General features: G+C 37.0%; 1 protein-coding gene across 9 annotated transcripts in view; it reads right to left on the bottom strand.

Annotated features, from left to right (window-relative positions):
• The window catches only part of KIF23 (kinesin family member 23), a 136660-nt gene that overhangs the window by 8135 nt on the left and 103098 nt on the right, over positions 1 to 25427 (bottom strand). For 5 of the 9 annotated variants that reach the window (XM_027851748.1, XM_027851751.1, XM_027851749.1 and 2 more), the window contains 18 exons: positions 18485 to 18554; positions 16095 to 16223; positions 13594 to 13699; positions 12992 to 13128; positions 12636 to 12742; positions 12218 to 12388; positions 10049 to 10090; positions 9328 to 9440; positions 9060 to 9181; positions 8392 to 8494; positions 7572 to 7651; positions 7350 to 7469; positions 7027 to 7186; positions 6529 to 6687; positions 3369 to 3526; positions 1988 to 2161; positions 1496 to 1675; positions 670 to 981 (listed from right to left, as the gene is read on the bottom strand). In XM_027851748.1, the coding sequence (XP_027707549.1) occupies positions 670 to 981; positions 1496 to 1675; positions 1988 to 2161; positions 3369 to 3526; positions 6529 to 6687; positions 7027 to 7186; positions 7350 to 7469; positions 7572 to 7651; positions 8392 to 8494; positions 9060 to 9181; positions 9328 to 9440; positions 10049 to 10090; positions 12218 to 12388; positions 12636 to 12742; positions 12992 to 13128; positions 13594 to 13699; positions 16095 to 16223; positions 18485 to 18554 (2443 nt within the window). Of the gene's footprint in view, positions 1 to 669; positions 982 to 1495; positions 1676 to 1987; positions 2162 to 3368; positions 3527 to 6528; positions 6688 to 7026; positions 7187 to 7349; positions 7470 to 7571; positions 7652 to 8391; positions 8495 to 9059; positions 9182 to 9327; positions 9441 to 10048; positions 10091 to 12217; positions 12389 to 12635; positions 12743 to 12991; positions 13129 to 13593; positions 13700 to 16094; positions 16224 to 18484; positions 18555 to 24430; positions 24539 to 25427 lie in introns of those variants that run through there. The other 4 variants (XM_027851756.1, XM_027851757.1, XM_027851754.1 and 1 more) reach the window with 4 other exon arrangements.

The following is a 25427-nucleotide window of genomic DNA, read 5'->3' as shown; positions in this document are numbered from 1 at the left end:
AAAATTGTAATACCAACCAACACAATCCTATAATCTTTGGTAAAGTGATTTTTGTCTTTAAGGGGGAGAGGAGATGGGAGGCTAGGAAAGCAAATAGAGAATACTGCACATAAAGAAGAAAACTAAAATTGAAACTTTGTTCTCAACATTTATAGTCACAGTTTGTGTGATGCTCATTAGATCACTTTACCATGATAGTTCAAAAAAGTCTAGGACACCAAAATGAACAATGGTCATAAGAGTCCTGATGCCTAAGATGTCCAAACTGAGGAAAGTATTTCTTTAGGCTTGATGGAGTATCATAATTTTAAGATAATATGAATGAGTAGCACTGAAATTAAAAGCAGAGAGATTTGACTTTATTTACATTGTTAAAATTCTATGCTTAACCAATGATCTTCTAAATCAGGGGTTCTTAACCTGAAGTCTATAAACTTGGATGAGGAAAAAAAATTGTATCTTTATTCCAATATATTTGTTTTGTAATCTTACATATTTTATTTTGTGCATTTGCAAAGATTATTCTGAGGCCCCTTGTCCATAGGCTTCACCAGATTTGCAAAGAGGTCCATGACACGAAAAAAAGGTTAAGAACCCCTGTTCTAAATCAAGTTAAAAGGAAAAAAAAAAAAAACTACAGCTACAATACTTTAAAATATTGGCACTAACCCTGCAGCACTGCTCCTCTTCTATCGCTATCTCATTTTTATAAGAGGGAACCACCTCCCTGCCTCCAGGCCAGTATATCCCTCGCCTTCTGTCTGATACGATACAATTTTTATTTTGTCCTGGCTCCTGTTGCCTATGCCTTGCGAGAGATGTGACATTGAGAGGTGTGTTGTACGGAGGAATTTTCTGCTCCCATTCCGAAATACAGGAAGCTACAGAAATACTGCTGCAAGAATTAGAGCGCCTATGAAGCTGTGGCTGGCTCATGAGTTGTTGGCCGTTGGAAATCTGAGCAATATAGTTAGTAGAGAGCTAAAAAAATTGAAGAAAAATTAATGAGTAACAGAATGGACTGAAATTCAATGAACTAACAATTACTGTAATATTACTCTATACATTTTCTAAATGTACTACTTAATGTTAATGTCTTAGTGTACTTATTTATTTCTAATTTTTAAAGAAAAACTTGAGAGGCTAAGTAGCACAGTAAAAAGCCAGTCTTAGAATAAGGCACAACTGCCTTTGACATATACTAGCAATGTGACCACAGACAAGTCACTTAACCTTTCAGTCTCCCATAAGTTAAAGATAAATCGTCAATCTATATCAATGGAGGGATTTTCCCACAATGGGAGTTCCCTCAGAGTATGAGGGATCAAAAAGAAAAAAATATGGATATAATTTAGGAAAGTTAGTAGATTATACCTTAAGGGAGGGAAGTAGAAAAATAAATAACATAACATATTTTAATAGAAAATAAATCAAACAACGTAATTATAAATTATGCTCTTTGATATTTGTTATTATCAAACTACCAATAACCTACAGGTATTGGAGATGGAGAAACTGATCTTTGAGGAATCTTTTCTCTATCTCGTTCCCGTGATGGTCTCTCTGGTCTACCATTCTTTGGTTCAGTAACAATAGCCTTGAGTTGCTTCAGTTTCTCATCTTTGACCCAGAGTTTGTTCTGCATCTCTAGCTGTTTGGCAGCCACACGACGCTCCTAAAGATTAGCAACATAAATTTATATTCAGATTTAATAATACCAAAAATTGAACTGCTATTCAGTCAATCTCTTAAAAGTGACTTTTCCCTGTTCCTTCTGGGCAATTAACTATACCTAGCTGTCACCTTGTCGTAATTTGTTACTAACTTCGTGTGTTTTGTAGTAGTGGGGAGATGAGAAAAAACTGATTTAGTTGTGAATATTACTGTTATCAGGACCTAACTCTATCCAAATGTAACAAAATTTAAAACAGAAAAATTATCTGCAATCTCAATTTATCAAACTTTGAGAATGAATCCTCCTACGCACACATTCTTTCTCCCACTTCATGGTAGTCTCGGTCACCATGCCTTGCAGCCGGGCTTCCAGTCTGCGTTTGTCAGAAAACTGACGCTGAAGTTTTTGGCTTTGGTTTTCAAGTTCCTGTTGCAGATTGCGCTTATCTTCCTCATAGATTGTAGTAGTTTTCTCTAAAATCTCAATCTGGAAAGGCAAATTATTATACTTCAATATGTTTGGAATACAAACAATTTATGTAGCTGAAAAATAAACTATTCCTCCCCAATTTGCTCCAAGGAAAACTAAAAGAAAAGTTACTTTTCCTTTAAACATTAATTTTACAGGCTCATCGTATCCTTCCAGACCTGGAAATGAGAACATCAATCAAATCATTCTCCCTCAGTCAAGCTGCTTGCTTTTAGGAGAGAATTGCTTTTTCCCTAAGCCAAAAGCCTACAATGATAACTTTGGAAGCTACTCTCAGAATGGGTACAGAAATGCATTAGTAAGGTAGAGCTCTCCTCCCTGAGTCATGAAGTAGAACTAGGAACATGCATAAGACTTGAGGAAGAAAATACACCTCTGAGGCTGGCTCACAAGCAAGAGAACTGAGGAATAGTGTTTTACAAGATGAATATAATAGCTACTGGCTTTCTATCTTCCTTTGGGAACCCCGTTGTTGACTCAAAATGTTAACTGTGTAAAAAATAATAGCAGCTCACTAATGAAACCCATAAAGGTTTGAAAAGAGTTTTGCTCAAAACTATGTCCTAAGCCAAGCAGCTCAAGTATTATTATCCTCATTTTACAGATGAGGAAACTAATGCTAGAAGACCCTCACCCATCGTCAGACTGCTGATAAGCACCACAGTCAGTAGTTGTATCCAAGTCTTGGAATTCCAAGATCAATGCTGTTTCAACTCTACTGAGATGCCTCTGTTTCCCCTGTAAGTCATTTCTCTATTTTATGTTTTCTCTATTTCTCTTCCTCTTCATATGAAGAGAGACATGAGAAAATAATATCTATAGGATCATGGGAATTAGAGCTAGAAAAGAGTTCCTCAATTAGGAATTAGCTTCATCCATATACTAATCACTGTTTCTGATATGTCTATAATTGTAGTACATTACATACCTATCCTGGGAATTAATAAGACCTAGGTTTCAATCCTATCTCTAATACATACACAATGGCTGTGTAACTGGGGGGGTAAATCATTTAACCTCTTGGCACCCCCAGGCAATTCTCTAAAAAACAATAATAATTGCAAAACAGTTGCTAATCTGCATTGGTTGAGGTCCCTCACCAAAATTCCCTAAGCCAATGAAATGACAGGTCCATTAAACCTCCTCACCCCCATCCCCACCCCACCCTAAACCCTAATACCTCTAAAGTAACCCAACAACAAACCTTATATTCCAAAGTTTTAGTTTTCTTTTCCAGTCGTTCTATTTCAGCTTTCTGCCCTGAGATCACTTTTTCCTTTTCATTCAGTTTTCCTTGAATATAATTTTCCTTATTTAAAACAGCATTATCAAAGTCTTGCAACATGGCTCTAAAAGCAATCACTGTAACAGAAAAGTTTTTACAAGAGTAATTTTTATTCCGAAGCCCAAATGTTTCAATTTTGTTCAAAGAAGACTGTGGATATACTTGCCATTAAACAAATATTACCTCTTACTATAGCTGATAAACTAATATTATTAAAAATTCAGGCCAAAATTCAACCAGGATTGAGATTTTAAATTACAATATGCTTCAAAAATGCAAACTTTGAAAGTCATGATACCTAGAATTATCATAGACTTTCAATGCAAAAATTATTTCTGGATCTAATTTCTCTAAAGTTTATCATAATCAAACCTTCCTCATTTTGAGTAATTCAGTGGCTCCAGAACATCACTCAGAGCCAGATTTAAGATCCATCAGAAGTAACAAAAGAAAAGAATGCAAATAGTACGGACACTACAACTTTTGTTTCCCTGGGGCCTTCTTCTAAAAGGCTAGTGTGTCTTTGCAGATGACATGATGTAAACTTAGGGAACTCTAGAGAATCAATTAAAAAACTATTTGAAATAATTAACAACTTTAGCAAAGTTTCAGGATATAAGATAAACCTATATAAAATCATTTCTTTATACAACCAACAAAGCCTGCAGCAAGAGACAGAAAGAGAAATTCCATTTAAAATAACTGTAAACAATATAAAATACTTGGGAGTCTACCTGCCAAGACAAACCCAGGAACTATCTGACCACAACTGCAAAACACTTTTCACACAATTAAGTCAGATCTAAACAACTAGAAAAATATCAATTACTCATGGGTAGGTCGAGCCAATATAATAAATACGACAATTCTGCCTAAACTAATTTACTTACACAGTGCCATACCAATCAAACTACCAAAACTTATTTGATAGAGCTAGAAAAAATAACAACAAAATTCATCTGGGGGGAAAAAAAAGGTAAAGAATATCAAAGGGAATTAATAAAAAAAACAAAAACAAAAACAAAAACAAAGGAAGGTAGTCTTGCAACACCAGGTCTCAAACTATATTATAAGGTGGTAATCACCAAAACTATCTGGTAGTGGCTAAGAAATACAGTGGTGGATCAGTGGAATAGATTAGGTATACAAGACACAGTAGTCAATAACCATAGTAACCTAGTGTTTGATAAACTCAAAGACCCCAGCCTTTGGGACAAGAACTCACAATTTGACAAAAACTGTTGGGAAAACTGGAAAACTATAGGACACAAACTAGGTATACACCAACACTTCACATCATAAGGTCAAAATGGATGCATGATTTAGAAATAAAGGGTAATACCATAAGCAAATTAGAAGAGTAAAGAATTGTCTACCTGTCAAATCTACAAAGAAGGAAAGAATTCATGACCAAACAAGACATAGAGAACATTACAAAATGTAAAATAGATAATTTTGATTATATTAAAATAAAAAGCTTTTGTACAAACAAAACCAACGCAACCAAGATTAGAAGAAAAGCAGAAAAGTGGGAAACAATCTTTATAGTGTCTCTGATAAAGGACTCATTTCTCAAATATATAGAGACCTGAGTCAAACTGATAAGAATACAAGCCATTCTCCAATTGATAAATGGTCAAAGGATATGAACAGGCAGTTTTCAGATGAAGAAATCAAAGCTATCTATAAGTATATGAAGAAGTGCTCTAAACTACTTTTGATTAGAGAAATGCAAATTAAAACAATTCTGAGGTACCACCTCACATCTATCAGATTGGCTAACATGACAAAAACGGAAAATGATAACTGTTGGAGAGGATATGGGAAAACTGGAACACTAATGCATTGATGGTGGAGTTGTAAAAGGATCCAATCATTCTGGAGAACAATTTGGAACTATGCCCAAAGGACAACCAAACTGTTCATATCCTTTCATCTAGCAATAACACTACTAGGTCTATGTCCCAAAGAGATCATTAAAAAAAGGGAAAAGGACCTATACGTGCAAAAGTATTTATAGCAGCTCTTTTCTGGTGGCAAAATATTGGAAATTGAGGGGATGCCTATCAATTGAAGAATGGCTGAACAAGTTGAATGTAATGGAATACTACTGTGCAATAAGAAATGATGAACAGGCAGATTTCAGGAAAACCTGGAAAGACTTGTACAAACTTTTACACGGTGAAATGAGCAGAACTGGGAAAACACTGTACACAATTTCAGAAACACTGTGTGATGACCAATTCTGAACAACTTGACACTTCTGGGCAACACAATGATCTAAGACAACAAGGACTCACAAAGGAAAATGCTATCCATATCCAGATAAATAACTGATGAACACTCAATACAGATTCATATTTCTTTCATTTACTTTATTCTTGTGTTTTTCTTTTGATCTGTTTTCTTCTTTCACAACTGTGACTAATATGGGAATACATTTTACACAATAGCACTTGTATAACATATCAAATTGCCTACTATTTTAGGAAAAGGGGAGGGGAGGGAGGGAGAAAAATTTGGAACTCAAAATCTTGTAAAAATGAATGCTACAGGGGCAGCTAGGTGGCGAAGTGCATAGACCTCCAGGCTTGGAGTCAGGAGGACCTGAATTCAAATCTGGTCTCAGACACTTGACACTTAAGTAGCTGTGCGACCCTGGGGAAGTCACTTAACCTCAACTGCTTCACCAAAAAGAAAAAAATAAATGCTAAAAAGTGTCTTGACATGTAATTGGGGGAAAATGTTATTAAATTTTTTTTTAATTTAAAAAAAAAGGAAGAAAGAAAAAATGGGTCATAGAAATAATGATGTACTACCTAGTTTCCTGAAGCTCCATAAAATGGGCATGATAAAATTCTAAGAAAGGATCCTTAATATAAATCAATCAATCAATAAAATGCTAGTGTGATTACATATTGTATCATAATGAATTTTCTTATTCTTGACAGAACATATTTCTAATATCAATACTAAAGCAAATGATGAACTGCACCTAGGGAAAAAATGCCATTCCAGCTAAAGATTATATTCTACTACAAATCTCATATCAATTACAAAATACTTCAATTGAAATTACCTTGTCTATTTAATTCTTCTGTCATCATTTGTCGAACATGATGGCGTTTTTCTAAGACTTCAATCAACCTTGGAAGTGTCTGTTCATCATTGACATCTAGAATTTCACATGATGTTAAAGGTGGAAAACTCTGCAGAAGTATCTCTGTAACTGATTGTTCTGTATCAATGAATTTAAATAAAACACAGTTATATAAAAAAGATAGCTACTTATTCAAGTTTGTTTCACTATCACATCTCAAAGCTTTAGAATACAACCAGCTAATCTCCGGAGGAATCATATCTTCTAGGAAATGAAAGCTGTAAAGAGCTCAAAGGACAAAACAACCGAATTTAGGCTTTAGTTCAAATTATTTTCTAGTGGTTAAGTAAATATTGAATGATATATCTAGTTAGAATTCCATATCCTTTGTTTTACTTTAGGAAGAAGAAATGAATGCTAATACATGGACTCAGTAACTTTTGAAGGCATGAATAATAATATAATTACAAATCATACCATCACCCACTGGACCTCCTCGAAGCTCAAGTCGGCGTGTAAGTTCTTCCCTAAAGGCCTGATTTCTGTAACGTCGGCCTGGAGTTAAACCACATATTGCCTTGTCTATGGGCCTTGCTACTTCAACTTCTTGGGTCATTTCTGCAAATCGCATCACTTGCTAGGATATAAAACAAGTAAGAAATACAAATATTTGCTGCCTCAGAAATTACTCAGTAAAGTAGCATTTTTACAAGAGATTTTCCTAATCAAATAAAAGTTTGAATTTTATGTTTTCCTACAGAGATCCAGAAACTTCTGAAGAATATGTCAATTAAAATTACCAAGCTTTCCTCATAATCTTCAGCCTTTGGATTCACACACACGATCATACGCACTTTGCCTTCCCCGTCAAAATAGTTCTTGAATAGATGGGTTAACTTTGAGTCTCGATATGGAACCATCTGTAAATACATTAAATGCCAAACTGATTTGTCTACCAAGTCAAAATAAAGAAACCACATAAGTAAAACTACACAACTACTTGAAAAAAATCTCTCATTCACCTTGTTAGTCCCATACATTTGGTTTTCTCGAAGGACTTCCATGCATGTTCTTAGTGTCATTAGTGACTGATTAATGTTGCCTAGGGGAAACATAAATTTCATAGCTCAAACATACTATGACAGCATAAAACCTCTTCTCATTTAAACAAAAAAATTAAGCAAAGGTTACAAAGCAGAAGATTTTGTTCAATAAAAGGAAGAAAAGATGAATAAAAAGAGGTATCCAATAGTGGTATAGACCCTCCAATATACTACACAGAGGTTGTATGGCATCTGTAAAGGACGCTGCAGAAAAGACTTCTTCCTGAATGGGATGTTAGGTTAGTTGATTTCTAAGGTCCTTTTTGACTACAAATTCTTTGAGTTTATGAAATAATTTTCAAACAAAACCTGTTATTTATAAATGCAAATGTGTATTTAAAACATCTATTGTGATTGAAACTTTCCAGTCTCATTTTTATTATAATCAAAATTTAAACAACTGAAGCCCAACAATTTCCAACCTAACAAATACTACAACAGATATTTATGGTATCCCCCATTATGAAAGGGTACCTCCCAAAGATTACATATTATTTTACTGAAACTAATTGATTCTGAAAGAGATCATTGTCTCTGTAGTGAAACTATCAATAAAAAGATATTAGAAGCAAAGAAATAGTGTACTATCAACATTTATTTTTCAGTCTCTTGATATGATCTGAACAAGTTGAAAACAGTTATACTTTAATTGAAAACATTTCAACAGAGACACTCTTCTACAACACTGTACTTCTAAAGAATGGCATTGAAAGTAAAGTAATTACTAAACTTGGCTTACCAGCTTCACGTAATCTGTTGCCTTCTGCTTTTGTCCTATTGGTTCTTTCACTTCCAGCAAGATCAACTAATGACAACTGGCTTAAAGTGATTTGGTCTTTTTCCTGACAGAAAAAGTATGGATTCAAATTTATCAACATTGGTTTATGATGATCTCTGTTTTAAACAGAGACAATAGATCAATAAGCAAGCCATGGAGCCTAGTGACTAGAATGTAATGTATAACAAGATGCAGAAGGTTAAATATGTATGAAAGTCTATGCTAAAAGCCTACAACCAATATGTAGAACATTTCCAAATTTATAATAAGTTGGCATCTGGAAGAGTCATGTTACATTAGTATGCTAGGCCTAACCTGATAATAGCACTGAAATAGTCTATACTGACTAGACCATGGGAATATGAGTATGCATATCATATTGAATAGCAAGATACACTCCAAAATATCTGAGATGAACATTATCATTTTTCTAATATTAAAGGGTATTTAAAGGATCTGTAAAAAAAAAATTTCCAAGTTAAGGTACTGAGATTTAAAATGAATCAACTCTGAAAAAATATCACCACCTATAAATTCTACAACAAGGCTCATCCTCATAGTTTTAGGGGACCCCAAAGAATGAGGACACTGGAATCATGTAAGAAATGACACCGAAAAAGCAGTTTCACCTGCAATACGTTATCTCCATCTGCATCCAATGGAGCCTGAGCTAGTTTAATGATGAACACGCTATGTGACCTACTGGATTCACGATTCAAGTGAGTATTGGCTATGCGTCTCTTCTTCTGACCTATAACAGAAAAGTCAATCGTTAATTCTGAAATAGGCCCTTTAAAGCCTTCATTTCATACTATTTCTGCTAAATTAAGAAGTATTTGATGTTTAAGTCTTAATAGCACTTTTAGTAGGGCATTAAGTTCGGGAAATGGTTATTACCTCTCCAGAAAACTTCAAAAGCTTCTTCCGTAGATTTTACTTCTATTTCTGTGCATCCTGCAACATACATGTTGTGATTCTTATCCTCACGCAGCATTTTAGATTGTGGAGGTCTACAATAAAGAAAGTTACGTGAGACTTTCAATCATAAGACTTCAAAACTGTTTGTCTAATGGTAAAAATTTATCTCACACAGAGCATGGATAAGAAAAAAAGAATTTAACCGTATTAGTTACACTTCAGATGTCACAGAAAAAAAAGATTTGTTCTACCTCACAAGCTACATTTTTACACTTAAGTAAACAAACATACAGCCAAGTCACATGCAAAGGCTAAACATCAACATCTAGTACATCTCTAATTTTATAAGCAATAAGCAGTTAGAGATAAGCTCTGAACTTCACAGCAACAGCAGAAGAAATTCAGCTTAGGAATCTACGCCACCCATATGCAGTAGTCAACCTTACAAAAGTGGTCTGCCAAGTATAAGATTTTTTTTCTAGCATGCCAAAGGTATGGAGGACCAGAGATACTAATTGTGACAAAGATCAGCACACTCTTCCAGTCAAATGGTAGAGAAGGGGGAGAACAATAACAAATGGCCTGCGTATTTATGAAAACTGGCCCAGGCGCTATCTTTGGCATACATGCAGAAAGTTGTTGATCCCTAAAATATAAAGTGCACTATCTCCTTAAGAATAGGGACAGCACAGTCACGTACATAAAATCTGTGTTCCTCACAGGAGTGTTGCAACTGTTCCACCTACCAAAGGAATAAGGTATAAGTTACTGTTTCTATAGAAGCCATCCCATACCAATATTTTCAACATTTTAATATATATGATGGGATATTGAACTCTTTTAAACAAATGTATGACAGCATTTACAAAGACTTTGGGCCATAAATATATTCATGTGCAATTTTTCAGTTCAAGTGCAACATATTCACTTCCATTTAAAAAAATAGAAGTCTTGAAACATATACCTAAAACTAGTACTGTCACAAATAAGAAGCTTTTTTGAATTTCACCTTGAAAAACATAACTCAAAAAAAGAGTCAGGCATACTGAAACAAGTATTCTTGAAACAAGTAAAGCTGGGAAAATGATGGAAATTTGGCCATCTAAAGAAAGTTGGATTTTATAACATTTCAAATCTTTATTTTTCTTTACAAGTACTTAAAAATATCTTTCTTAATTCAAAGATAATAGTGATGTACCTCAGAAATTAAATCACATGTAAAGATTCTTATCTGAGAAACTATGTTTAAAAATTACAGTAAGAGCAAAAGAAAAAGATCTCCTCAAAACAATCATTTACCAACCCTCAAAAGGAGAACATTTGAGTTTGTCCCATGTGAATTAAAATTTAAAGAGGCAAACTAAAACATCTAAGCTTTGAAACATAGCTAAGTGGCAAGCATAGAGAAAGTTGCTTTCATTAAGTTGTTTCTAAGAATGTCACAGTTGAAATTTTGAATATAAAAAGATGAAATGCTTATTATAGTAGATTATACTAATACTATTTTTCTAAACCTATTGATTTATCCAACTAATGACTGCTATCCTCATTAAAGGTTTTTTAGGACATCAAAAAGATACTTAAAATAAATTATGAGACAACAATGTAAATGGAAATAACAAAAAAAAAAAATCAAAACTGAACCTTGGTGGAAAGGGTGAGAAAATTCACCTACTTCCCTTCTTTCCAAGCTGGGGGATTCAGAGTATGAAATACCACATACAATCAGATTCAGATGATGCGGTGCTCAGTTTTGCTGAAAAGCTTTTTTTTCCCCATTTTCTTTTTGAGAGGGATATATTGGAAGTGAAAAGGATTTTTTTAAAAAGATAATTTTTAAAAACTGGGAACAAAAGAGTAAATATAAACACAATTTATATTCTTTAATGTTCTAAGTACTCCTAATGAAGGCAGTCAACGAAAAGCAGTTAAGTTGAAGCGTCAACATGAGTACAATCAATCGACAGATATTAGGCTGATATTATTTATAACTGAAGTACACACATAATCAATTTGTTATATACATATACACATATATACATGCATATATATATATTTATATATATATATTCACATTGGATTAAAAAAATCCAACTTGTCTTGTGCATCTGCTATTAATGTTACTATCTAAAAATAAGTATGGACTAGGACTACAATTCGCTTCTACTTCCTACGTAGGTGACTTTATTTCTCTGAGTTTCTGTTTCCTCACTTTGTAAATGAGGATACACTAGTCCTGCTTATACTACCTACCTCACAGGGTAGTTGTGAAGACAAAAAGAAAACACTAAACATAAAGTGTTTTGTAAACCAAAAAGCACTATATAACTTGGAGCTATTATTATTCTGCAGACACTTGAAACAAGTTTCAACCATGTTGAACACAAATACAACAAGCTGAAAATCTGGTAACATCAAGGCCAGGTTCTTCCTGAGTTCAATTCCTGAGTCCAGAGCTCATGAATATTTTTGCTGAAACATAACGATCAAACAATAATGTTTGCTGAGAAATATTCTCAGAATATGGCCTGGAGCTAAATTTGTATATTCAAGAGTAATAGGGATAGGAACTAGAACTGTGATTTCACTAATATAAGGAATTTCCAAGTGTAGAAACTTGCTCCATCAATGCAAGGTAGCACCTTCTCTGGCACTAAGTTGAGGATCTTGCCTAGGTCTACCTGGCTTCAAAGCTGGCTCTCTAAGCCACCATACCACACTGTCTCTTCGAGAGTAAATCTGAAGTTAAATATTGTGACTATTGTATTTCTTGAATGAAACATCCCACCTGCATATTATTAGCACATTATATTGTGAGATACACTAATATAACTACATATCTAAGTATAAAACTAAGAAAGTTACTTACTTTGGTTTTATAGGATCAAATGGTACCTCCTCTAATAAATCGTATATGTAGTTATTATAAATTTCAATGTAAGATACAAATACACCATAGACACTGTCTTCATCAATTTCTTCTGCTTTGCAAAACTCTCGTACGTTTATCATATCTGCAAACTCTGGGTCAATCTGTCGTCTATAAAAACAAAGATAAAAACAGTTTTAGTCCAATCCTCTAAATTACAAAAAACAGGCTACTGTTCTTCTGCATCAGAGCCACATAGGGCACATTTGGTCAAATACATAAATAAGAAATTTTCTGCTTCAGTCCCACTACAACAAACACTCATGCTGATTTTCACACCTGGGATGGAATAAACTGTGCCACATGTCTGAGACACCAAATGATCTTCTGATCAAATTTTATGCAGAAATTTACTTACTTGCTAGGAGTCTTTGGAGTGGGCAGGGCCTCTCTTTTCTGTCGTTCTAATAAGGCATCGACTTCACACTGGATATCCATACTATTCCTATCATTGGACTTAAAAACCTAAAAATGACACATTAGGGTATGTACTTGAGCTAAACAACATGGCACATCTCTAAACAGAGTTAAAACTTAGGGTTTTAAAAAATGGTCAAGTAATTTAGCTTTTATAAATAAATCATCCATTAGCTGACCATTAAAGGTCTATTATGTACAAAGTGCTATTAGTACACTGTGATAATGTAGCATCCATTTTATCAAATAAGTCAGTATGTAGTAGCCACTAATTGGATACGAGAAAAAGCCACTTACATATCGCTTGGCTTGAAATGATCCTATACTATTAAATATCATGTCCAAACAACGAGGAAGAAGACCCCCCTCACCAGGAGAACCAGTCATCGTGTAGGTTTTTCCACTTCCTGTAACACCATAGGTGAAAAGGAGACCTATAATATGAAAAGTCACAATTATGGAAAAATTCTAAACATGTAACATGTAGCTTCCCTACTCAGAATTGATTATATTGTTATATAATATATATGTTTTGTAAATTCACAGAAAATAATGAAAACTGAGAGGCAGCATGAGTAAAGAACTTATCTTGAAGTCAGGAAGATCTAGGTTCAAATCCTGCCTCTGACACATACTAACTACACTACTCTAAGCAAGTCACCTAACCTCTTGATGTCCCTAAGTAAAACAGTAAGACCAGAAGCTGCAAAGAAGATGCTCAACTCACACAGGCAGAATAAGTTCGACACTGAGTTCTCTACATCAATGAAACCACAGATTGGTGGGGGGGGGGGGAATGAGCTCAAAAAAAAAAGCAGCTAACTTATTTACACTGCTTTAACAGAATGAAGCTGAAGCTCCAATGCAAATTTAGCCAGGGAAAATCCCAAATACCATACCATTTTTTCCATGAATGAGGTCATCTACCAAAGGGTTAGCAACAACATCAAAGAGCTCCTTCTGAGTGGTAAGAGTGCCAAATACTTGTTTAAAGGAATACTGCGTCTGTGAAGGAGGAAAAAATAAGAACTGTACATGCTTAAGAATGACCATGTTACCAGGTTAGAAGACTAATAAATTTCAACAAAGTTTGAAGCTTTCTTTGAACTGAACTTCTATAAACAGCCAAAGAAAAATTCAAATCCTTTCATTTTCAATCTTTTTTGTTAATTCGCTTAAAAAAAAAAAAGCATTATCACACTATAATGATGCTATAAGGGGTGAATATTTTCATTACTGTAACAAAAACCTCAAATTATTTTTAATAAAATAAATCTCTATCAGAAATAGGCTCATACTTTTATAATAAAGTGGGAAAGTATATAACATTTCATAGAATCAGATTTGCATAATTTTCAACACAAGAAACCTTTAATATGTGCTCATCAGCTTTTCCTTCTTTCTATTTAGGGCTCAAAAGAACCCATTAAGGATGGCATAGCGCAACCCCAATGCTTTGATTTATTTCAAGGATGGAGATGGATGAACAAATAAAGCATTTACTAAGTGCTTATTATGTGCTAAGCAAGAGAATCCCTACTCTCAAAGAGCTGACATTCTATATGGGAAACAACACATTCAGAAGGTTTTAGCTGCAAGACAGAAGGAAAGGTCCCATGGCTCTCTGAATGCAGTGGCAAAGGATATGGTCATATCCCTTCTTTAAATGTTATTTCCACTCATAAAATCATATCAGTTTGTGATAAAGAATCAATTGATTCTTAGATAACAAGAACTTTTCTTTTTTAGGTCTTCAAATGCCCATAGCATCTACAGGAGCAGTCACTCAGCTCCATCTCCATAGGGGTTTCCTTCCCAAAACAATAGCTGTGGGTACTAGGTTGGAAGCTCTTGGATTCAGGGTCCTAGGTTGTTTCCACCAAAGTCTGAACGGAGACAGTGATCTCTCCCTCTAGTTGCTTTTAGGTAGGTTGGTTTGCCTTCCCTTTGAGTGGCAGTTGATTGGCTAGTGGAGATGGCTAACCCCTTCTGCACAGGAATTGTTTCCTTGGATGATGACCATGAGGGCTGGGTTGGAAGCAAGACCAGCGATCTACTCAAAGAGTTCTTGTGCTTATCCACCCAATATGGGTAGCAGCTAGTCAGCAGTTGTTGCACAAGGTGATGAGAAAAGTGGGCCCCTTTTCCATTATTTCTCCCTTCAATAATGGAAGGTCTGAGCTAGACGCAGGTCTGGTAGTTTAGGGGACACTTTAATTCCCAACACACTTGGGTTCAGAACTCAAGGCTGTCTTCATCAGGGTCTGAGGAGAGATGCTAGTCAATTTGGTGGTAGTGATTTGACTTGCTTCATACATGCTGTCTGTCTCTCCCTCATGATGCTGTTACTTCAACAAGTTGAAATCCAAATAAAATTCATTCATGAGCACTTACATAAAATATTCATAAAAATGAAATTATTTTTACTAAAACAATAGTTATGCTAATAAAGCAAAGATAAACCAATATTTTGTTAATATTATAAACCTATTAACAATCCCTTTTTCTCATAGCTAATGTCTAATAATTATTTCTCCAAGCTTAATTTTGAGAATTACAGGAACACACAAAGGTGCTACAATTTTTTTTAGGAGAAACTCCCAGTGTAGGAACTTTCATTAAATCAACTACCAATCCAATTCTTAGACAAATCCTAAAGAGTTTCCTCAGACACACAGAGGTTTACAGTCTTCATCTTAATTAAAATTCATTCAAAAGTGTGATTCACCTAAATGATAAAATAATTCATATTTATTATAATACTTTATAGTTTACAGACTGCTTGCCTTACCACCATAAGGTAGGTATTATTGCCCTTTTACAGATAATGAAACTGAAGCTCAGAGAAATTAAGTAATTAGCCCAAATTCTCTCAACTAGCATCAGAGGGAGAATTAAGCCTAGGTTTCTCCTAGATCCAACACGCTTTCCCCTACACCACACTCTCTTAGTGTAGAATGCCTAAAATAAAGATTCAAATGTTCAACTTCAAAATGTAAAGCATAAAGCTAACCCAGGAAATCATAGGATTCCATGTCACACAATTAGTGTTTAGGAAAGTAAGGGTTCAAACCTGTCTCCTCACTTTTATTGCAGCACTTACTCCATTCCACTGTACCACTCTGCATCCATAACGCCACAATAATTTATGCCTGTATTTATACATAATAATCAAAAACCTGGATAACTGTGATTACACTAGTTGTTATATTTTACACACACCAAAAACTTCTATCAGTGTACTTTATGACTAAATGAATTTTAACAACATCAAGAGTGATTGGTTGCTGGCTATAACCAACAAAAGGGGGAGAAACAAAAGCAGTTCATGAAACTTTAATGAAAAATCAGCTACATAAAAGCTCCTTCAAGTTTCCTTTTCATGAATATAAACTAGTACCTCCTTATAGTCTCCATTTCTGTTTATTCTGTATCCATCAGGAGTATGAAGCTGAACTGTAGTGTCACTGATCACTTCGATGCAGCACTCCTGATCTGGAAAGCTCAGTGGTCGAACCCTGCAGTATACCTGAAGTGAAAGAATACCCAAACTGCTATTTATTTAAAACTAATCAAAACTCCCTTAAAGAATGAAGTGTTAATTCTTTATGTGCAGATAACTTTTTGCTTATAGGCTTATCAATTTTTAAAAAAAGAACTTATAATTTTGAAATGACAATGAAAACAACATACCACTTAGGATGGAAAAAGGCACGCACAAAAACTGAATTACAACTTAAAATTAACTACTTTTCAAAACTTCACATGTCTAAGGTTAAATTAAAATAGGTTTTCATAATAAAAACTTAAAACACAATTAATAATCAACAGTAATAGGACCTCTGGCATGTGCAACAATTAAATTTGCAAACTTAACAATTAATATAAATAAACAGAAGTAAAATTTAATATTTAGTTTCAAATACTGGTAAAAGTTATTCATTATGTTCAAAGCATCTTTCTTCAACTCATGATTGAGTATAACTCTGAAGCACAACATTCTATAGCATACAAAACTTCCATCAACTGATATACTATATGCAGAAGTCAAATTTAAACTCACAGGCCTACACTTGAAAGTAGAAAGGAAATATTTGCAGCTCTAGGGAAGTATTGCTGTGAAAGGAACCATTAAGTACAAAGAAGGACTCTAAGAAAAATTTAAGAATTAAGACTTTTTTTCAGTCAGTAAGCATATATTAATTATTTACTATGTGACAGACACTGCACTAAGTGCTAGGGATATAAAGAAAGAAAATAAAGTCCCTCATTTTATTTTACTGGAGGGCAGAACATGCAAAAAAAAAAACACCTATGTATACATAAGATATCTATAACAGTGGTGTCAAAACTCAAATAGAAACAGAGGCCACTAAACCAAGCATAAGGATCCCTGCAGACTACATACTGACTTAAGTTTCCAAATGCAATTTTGTCATAATTTAAAATGTAGCTCCCTCTATTTTACTGTATTTTTATTTATTTTGTCCAATTATATTTTTTGGGGGTCAGCAAGGTTAAGCGACTTGCCCAGGGTCACGCAACAAGTGTCAAGTAACTGAGCCTGGATTTGAACAAGTGCCCCTGAGTCCAGGGCTCTTATCCACTTCACCACCTAGCTGCTCCTCCCAATTACATTTTAATATGGTTGCGTGGTAAAGCAGTTTGTCATCCCTTTGACACTTCTGATCTACAGTATAAATATAAAGTAAATCTCAGATGAAAGGCACTGGAACCTGGGGGAGCTGTTATCCTTGGTCCCAGGGAATAGAACTAAAGGCAATCAAGAAGATGCAAAAAGGCAAATTAAACCTCCAAACAAGATAAACTTCCTAACAATTTGAACTACTCTGCTGCTGAGGGGCAAATCTCATTACTAGGTCTTCAAATGAAAGCTTGCTGAGAATGTGGTAGAAATAGAGGGTCTCTGGGGTCCCTTCTCACTTAGATTCCATGATTCTGGTATATCTTCTAATAAGCATGAAGTCAAAACTTTTAAATTAATCATCGTACTGCACTCCTCTGAAACTGGGATGGGGGTGGGGCAGATTCTGAAATGCAGAGATGCCTCTCACTATGTAATAGTGGTAGATTTATGAGCCCAAGATAAAGAATATCATTAAAATGAAGCACTATTTTGAACTGAAAAACATAAACTTGCAAGCTTTACAATGAATGGAAACATGGCTTAATTAATAATTAGGACTTAGTACAGTCAATTCTTATATCCTCTCCCATCTATTCTTTTTCCTGATCCACAAAAGTAAGGATTCCATCTAATGCTTTTACTACATAATTGCATTTGATCATGACCACTCTGTGATGCAGGTACCACAGGTAACAGTAATCTCATTTTATAGATGGGGAAATCTGAGACACAGAGAGAATAAAACAATTTGCTCACAGTCACACTTCTACTGCTACTGAACAGGATTCAAACCCAGATTTTTCCTGACTCCAAATACAGAGTGCCCTTTTCACTATACTATGTGATCATGGCATGGTTTAAACTTGGGGTTCTAAAAGGCCACACCAATAGAACACAAGCTCTGGCATGTTCTACCAAACTAGAGGGCTCAGAGTACCCAGAGACAAACTGTACCTACTATCTAAGAACCACCCTAGCTGAGGCTCATTACCAATAGGTTGGCCACAAAATGATGAATTCTTTGGCCATAGAAACTCCTATTTCTCTTTAATTTGTTTCCACATTTTTTTTCTTAATCCCTTAAGTAGTAAAATATAGCACAGAAAAGCAAAGCTAAAAGAAATTAGACAAGGCAACCTTACCCCAACTGGATCTTTGAGACTTGCTTGGGTTCCTTTCTTTAGAAGTGGCTTCCTAGGAGTTTTACTTTTCCTGGTCATAGAAGAAACCAAAATCTTAGTGCAAAGTCAGCATACAAAAACAAATTCTTCCCTTTAATTTCCTATTTTTATACAATTCTTCCTTATTAATGGTAAAAAAAAAATATACAATGATAATAAACTTTCACTCCAGTCCATACATAATGGAATATTAACAAGGCACTATGAATGTCAAGGCCATCAGCAGCTCTGTGTGGTGCTATGGAACCTCTTGCCCCTCTCAGGATAACCTGATCACAGGAAATCTCACCATCATGCAGACTAACTCAATTTTTGATACCTGACACCTTCTTAAACCCCCTCAGTTGCCCCTCCCCTCTGATTGGAGGACTAGAGCTTTAAGAGAAGGCTCAGAAGTTTCCAGGAGACTCCATTTTTCATCAGTGGCTCTGCTAGATTTCAACTCCACTGAATATAATACCGTCTGAGTATTTATTACATAGTATAAGATGGAAATTTATGGTTTTATATTGAATCCTATCATTATCTTGTGCTGTGTATATGGAAATAATTGTTTCCCCTAAGTTCAAAATAAATAAAACTTTTTTGACAAAAGCAAAAAAAAAAAAAAAGGATTTAATATCTGATGGTGCATCTATCAGCCCCTTGCCAGCCCACCCACCCATACGTGCTTTTCAGCTTCCTTCTCTGTGTGGTGTTCTTTCATTAGATTGTAAGCTCCTTCAGAATAGGAAATGTCTTTCTTTTTCTTACTTGTATTCCCAGTGCTTAGCACAATGCCTAGCATATAGTAGGTGCTTAATGAATGGAATGCATGTTAACTATTACTACTGACTCCAAAAGAAGTTTTAAAAAATTAGACTTATAAGTTAATATTAAAATTAGTTTGGTTTTGCTTGTGGCTGACATAAAATTTGCAGAGAATAATCCAAATTGAAAATGTATATATAACTAAGAGCTGAAGGTAAACACTGTTTACCCTCATCTGCAAAAAGCCTCAAATAACAAGAAAACTAAGTCCAATGTTATCAATCTAATAAGTCAATGTCGAGGCAAAAAAACTCCATAGAAAAAGGATATTTTTTTTTCTTGACGAAGGAAATGATGTTTAACGATTCAAGAAAAAAACTGATTTTTTTTCATTACTACATGCTGAAATCAGATTCGTCCTTCAAAACCCCCTTTGCCTCCTCTATCATGAAGCCATTCCTGATCAATCTCTCTAGTAAAAAATCAAGGTCTCCTTCCTCTAAATCCCACTGACCTTTGTTCCTCTCCTATGCATTGATCTGATACTTTATTGCACAGTTGCCTATGTGTATGTCCTAACTCCCCTACATTTTCTCTCCTTGTGAGGAAAAAAATTCATCTAATTCATCTTTGTGCCCCTCACAGTACCTAACACAATGCTATACATGCAAAAGGTGCTCACTAAATTTAACATTCAACATACACTTACGTCCCTCCTATATGTAAATCTCTGTGCTTATCACTAAGATACAAAGTTCATACAAAACAAGGTCTTTGTCCTCATGAAGCATACAGTCTAGTAGAGATAAAATATCAAAACACAAAATCATCACACACAATGTTACAACTAAGCATATGAGACTTATGAAACAAAGTTTGAGAGGTCCAAACAAAACAATGTTATTAAAGCAGAAGTAAAGAGCAGTTCTCAAAGATGTTCATGGAGGAAGTGATATCAGAGATGGCTTTTTAAAAAATGGGTAGAAATTCCACAGATAAGGAGCAGGTAGGTTATTCCTAGAGTAGGGAATAGAATGAACACAGCAGGAGAATGGCAGGTGGTACCCATGAAGCAGAGAATTGAGCACACAGAAGGAAGCAATATGGGACAAGGCCGAAAAAGTAAGGTGGCACTGGACTGTGGCAACCCTTGAATGCCAGGCAAAGGAAACATCTTTATTTACCAGACAGTAAGAAATAAGTAAAAGTTATTGGAAAAGTTATTCTGGCTATGATACAATGTTTGGGTTGGAGGAAGGAAAGTGCAGGCAAAAAAGACCTTTAAGAAAGCTATTGCACTAGTCTAGGTAAGTGGCAGGATTTTGTTGTTCAGTTCTTTTTCAGTAGTGACCTACTGTTCATGACCCTAATTTGGGGTTTTCTTGGCAAAGATACTGGAGTGGTTTGCCATTTCCTTCTCCAGATCATTTTACAGATGAGGAAACTGAGACAAACAGGGTTAAATGACTTGCCCAAGGTCACACAGCTAGTGTCTGAGGCCAAATTTGAACTCCGGAATCTTCCTGAATCTAGGCCCAGCATGCTAACCACTTCGCCATGTAGCTGCCAGAGTAGCGGGATAAGAGAAGTAGGAATAAAGACATGAGAGATGCTAAAAAGGTAGAACTAACATGATTTAATAGTGGATTAGATGTGAAAAGTGAGTGAGAAAAGTAAAAAACAAGATTCCAAATTACGTGCAACTGGGTAGATGGCATTATTCTCAATTCCTTACTTTCCCTCACCCCACATATTCAACAGTTACCAAATCTAGCCATTCTTACCTCCTTGATTCTCAGTATCTGACCACTTCTGTCTACCCTCACAGCGACAAGCTTAATTCAGGCCCTCATCAACTCTTGCCTGCATTACTTTAAAGGCCACCTTATTGGTTTTCCTGCCTTAAATTTCTCCCCATTCTAGTCTACCTTGCAAACTGCTGACGAAGTTATTACTTTCTTACTCCAACTCCAGTGGCTCCCTATTTCTTCTAGGAAAACTGAATCACTTCCATTTGAACTGTCTTAGGAAGACTCTGAAGACCACTCTGGCAAAATAAGGTACTGGACACTGAGGTCCTTTCTCAAGCTAAATTGCCACGCATTCAAACTCTACTACATACAGCACAACTCCAATTGGGATGTTCACACTGTTCAAATATCAACTGTACGTTTGCCTAAAAGACTATTTTTTGGAGAATTCACACAAGGCAAGTCCTCACATAGAAGTCAGAAGGATACAAGGACACTCTCAAGGTCTCTCTGAAGAACAATGGAATCTATTATGAGACATGGGAGACATTGGCCCAGGGCTGCCCAGCAAGGCATGCCCACAAAGAAGATGCTGTGCTCTATGAGTAAAGCAGAATTGCAGTAGCTGAAAAGAAACATGAGATGTGCAAATTTATAGACATCTCTACTCCAAATGTTCATGTGGACTATTTGTACCTGATCTGTGGTAGAGCCTTCTGAGCTCCCACTAGTCTGATCAGCCACCGTCAGACATATTGTACCTTGACCCAGACATATCAATGTCATTTTGGTCTTCTTCAAGCATGAAGGACAACCACCAATCAATTTCTTCTAAGATCACACATAAACTCTCGTGTTTTAGCTTTTGAAGTCCCTATATAGAAACCTGGTCCCAATCCATCCTTCCAGTCTCAATGGACTTCACTTCCTCTCTTGCACTCCAGGACCCAATTAAAAACTGGCCTTCTTTATGTTCCTCAAATAACAATTCCTATTCCATCTTTGTGCCTTTGTATTCTGTCCCTCACATATGGAGTGTCCTCACTCATCATCTCCACCTCACAGAATCCCCCTTCTTTCCTGATCCCAACTGCTAGTGTCCTCTTTTCCAGACCACCTTATATTTAACAAATGCGTCTGTAGTCTCCATCTTGACTCTATATATACTTGTGCTTGTTTCACCTTGAGACTGTAAGCATCCTGTAAGAATTGTTTCATTTTTTTGTACCAGTATCTCCAATGTATGGTAATAGGAGGTTCTTAATAAATTATTTTTGATTGAAAGGAACCAAGGACAGACCCTTAAGAATGTCCATAGCAAAGAGTCATGGATGAATAGGAGAAGCCAACAAGAAACAGTAACCAATAGGAGCATCAGGTCAATAGTCAAAAGTTGAAGAAAGGTCAGTGAACAACAATGACTTTTAAAAACATTGAATTTTGCAAATAATTAAACAGTGGTGTGCAGTTTCAGTAAGGTGGTAGGGAAAAGCCTGATGACAATAGGTGAAACAGAGGGGGGTTCATGGTTGAATGCTCAGACCAAATACCATATTTCCTCCCCACAAAAAGTCATGCTTCTTATTCAAGTAATTTTGACCCTAAACTGTAAAATTTCTTACTTGTTGACTTAGGTTTTCTTTTTTACTTCCATCCCAATGTATTTCACTATGTATATAGTTTCTATTACTTGGTCTGGAACTGTGAGCTCATCAATAGTAATCTATTAAAGAGGAAACTGGCCACTCTCCTTCACGGGCAGCTCATATCTAAATTATAGTTATAGAGAGTTACATATAGGGCTATAATTTTATATAGAGACTCATAGAGATAATATCTGAAATATGTTGCAAATAATATTTGCAAAATATAGAGATAATATTTGCAAAGTGCAGGCCTATTACATTCCCTCCCCTTAAATGACATGGTCACACAGCTCATTAAGTGTCAGAGGTAGGACTTGACCGTCCTGTCATCAAGGATCTGTGATTTTAATGGTGTGGGAGCTCATTCCACAGATGCAGATCACAAACCTTTTATGCCTTAGTAAAGAGTTTCCAGAGTTGCTCCAATTAAAAAAAAAAAATCACCCCTACAAATGAGCTTCTTTAGACTTGGCTACTCTGATTCCCAGGCAATTAAATAACAGTACATCATCTAACAGTACTCAATAACAGCCCATATCTACCACTTTAAAGGCTTTTCTCAAAGCAATACTGTGAAGCAGAAGTGGTAACTGCTATCCCTGTTATGGGAAAACGTAAGGTGTACACAGGCTAAGTGTCTTGTCCAAGGTTATACAGAATGTGGCAGAGACAGGTCCAGGTGCAGTTCTTTCTTACCTCCAGGCAATACCAGTATTATCGTTTTTAAGACCAGAACAAAACAAGACCTACACACAACACCCTCCCCACCAAGTACCTCTAAATAAAAAAAAGTGCTAGTCTCTTGGCCTGGGGAGAGGGAGGATGAAGGAGGGAGAGAAGTGATAGAGGGGAACTACCAATGTGAAATAACAGGGTGTCCCAAAAACCTTAGCAGTTTAACAAAGCACTAAGACTTTTGGAACGCAGTATTGCAATATGCCATCAGAAAAAGTGAATGTGGGGGCAGCTAGGTGGCGCAGTGGATAAGGGCGGCGACCCTGGAGTCAGGAGGACTCGAGTTCAAATTCGACCTCAGACACTTGACACTTACTAGCTGTGCGACCCTGGGCAAGTTATTTAATCCCATTGCTAGCAAAAAAACAAAAAAAAAATTCGATTTATAGTTTGGTTTTGAACTGCTTCCCTCCCCCTTTTTTTAAAAAGAGGGATAGATGACTCACAGGGGAGGGGTTAATTCAGATATACAAGGTGATGTAAAAACAAAATATATGAATAAAAATGAAACTTCAAGAGGCAAGAAGTCAGTCCGTGCGGGGGTGCTCTGACCTCTTCTCAGAAGGGCACAGAACATGATGGGGAAGGGGACCTGGGGGTGGTGAGGGGCAGGGCAGCTGGTGTTCGTTAACTCTCACGTATGTTTGCCTGAGCAAAGTCTGGGGGCTGTGGGAAGAGGCGGGGCAAGCCATGGGGAAGGGCTTCGGGAGCCCGGAGGATGGAGACAACTGGGGGGAGGGGAACGCCTCCCATCCCCAGACCTGAGGGAGGAGGCGGGGAGGCACTGCCCCACGCACCCGATTCTTCTTCTCTTCCCGGGCTGTGGCCCAGGCGGGAGCCCGGGTGGTGGCGTTCGCGAGGATCGCCGTTCCGGGACGAGAAGAGGGGGCCAGCCTGGCTAGCCTCGCCTCGCCCCGGGGTCCCGCTTCGGCCTCCAGCTCTCGGGCCCTCCCGCCCCTCCTCTCCCGCCGTCCCCCTGTCCCCAGCCCAGCTGTTAAGTCCCGCTACCCCACCCGGACACTCACGCTGGCTTCATGGCCGCAGAGTGGGCGCTCTATCGGCGGCAGGTGGCCGGGAGAGCTCGGGACGAGCTGGCGGGAAGCCTGCGGGGTCGCGGTCGCCTCGCTCGGGTCCCCGAGAGCGCCCGGACACACAATCCGAACGGTTACTCACTTCTCTCAAGCCCGGCGAGGAAAACAGGACCAGGCTGGCGCGCGCCCCGGCGCATTTCAAACGGGCCAATCAGCGCCCGCGGCGCCCCACGCGTGCTCAGGGGCGGGGCAAAGGGTGCGGCTTCGGGGGACGGGGGGAAGCGTCACCTCGAGGCCGGAAGTGGGGCTCGTTTCCGTGGAAACCGACAGCTGAGGGGAAAACTCTTTCCTCGGGGAATGAAGACAGCGAACTGACTTCAAATGGTACTCGCGCCCGAAATCCCAAATACCCCAAAATGACTTGCTCCGGGCGAGTGATCTTGCCTACCTGTTTTACTGAGCTGTGTGAGGCTATGCTGCGAGTTCCCTCACCTCACCTAAGGGATCTGTCCCCACATCCATCCTCCCTCCGAGCCAATTACAGTTCGTCAAAATGTCAAACATTAAACGGCTCCCAAGTGCCAGACCCGGTGCCAAGCGCCAGGGATATACCAAGAAAAGCAAAACACAGCCCCTGCCCACCAGGAGCCCCAGTGTAATGGGGGACAACATGCAAACAACTATGGACAGACGTGATACAGACAGGACAAATGGAGAACATCAATAGAGGGAAAGCACTAGCACTAAGTGGGATCGGGAAAGGCTTCTTGTAGGTGGCATTTTAGCTGGGACCTGAAGGAAGCCAGGAAGCGGAGATGCTCTTTCCTTCTGGACAGCCAGAGAAAATACCCAGAGTCGAGAGATGGCGGATCCTGTTGGACCCAGTGTCACTGGATCACAGAGTATGGGGGGAAGAGGAGAAGATGCATGAGAATAATTCTCTCTAGATAGATAGATAGATAGATAGATAGATAGATAGATAGATAGATAG

This window comes from Vombatus ursinus, unplaced genomic scaffold (genome assembly GCF_900497805.2).
Source record: "Vombatus ursinus unplaced genomic scaffold, bare-nosed wombat genome assembly UNPS02009205.1, whole genome shotgun sequence".
In the NCBI taxonomy this organism is placed as follows: Eukaryota; Metazoa; Chordata; class Mammalia; order Diprotodontia; family Vombatidae; genus Vombatus; species Vombatus ursinus.
The sequence above is the reverse complement of the archived record's forward strand: the minus strand, read 5'-3'. Positions and strand labels throughout refer to the sequence as shown.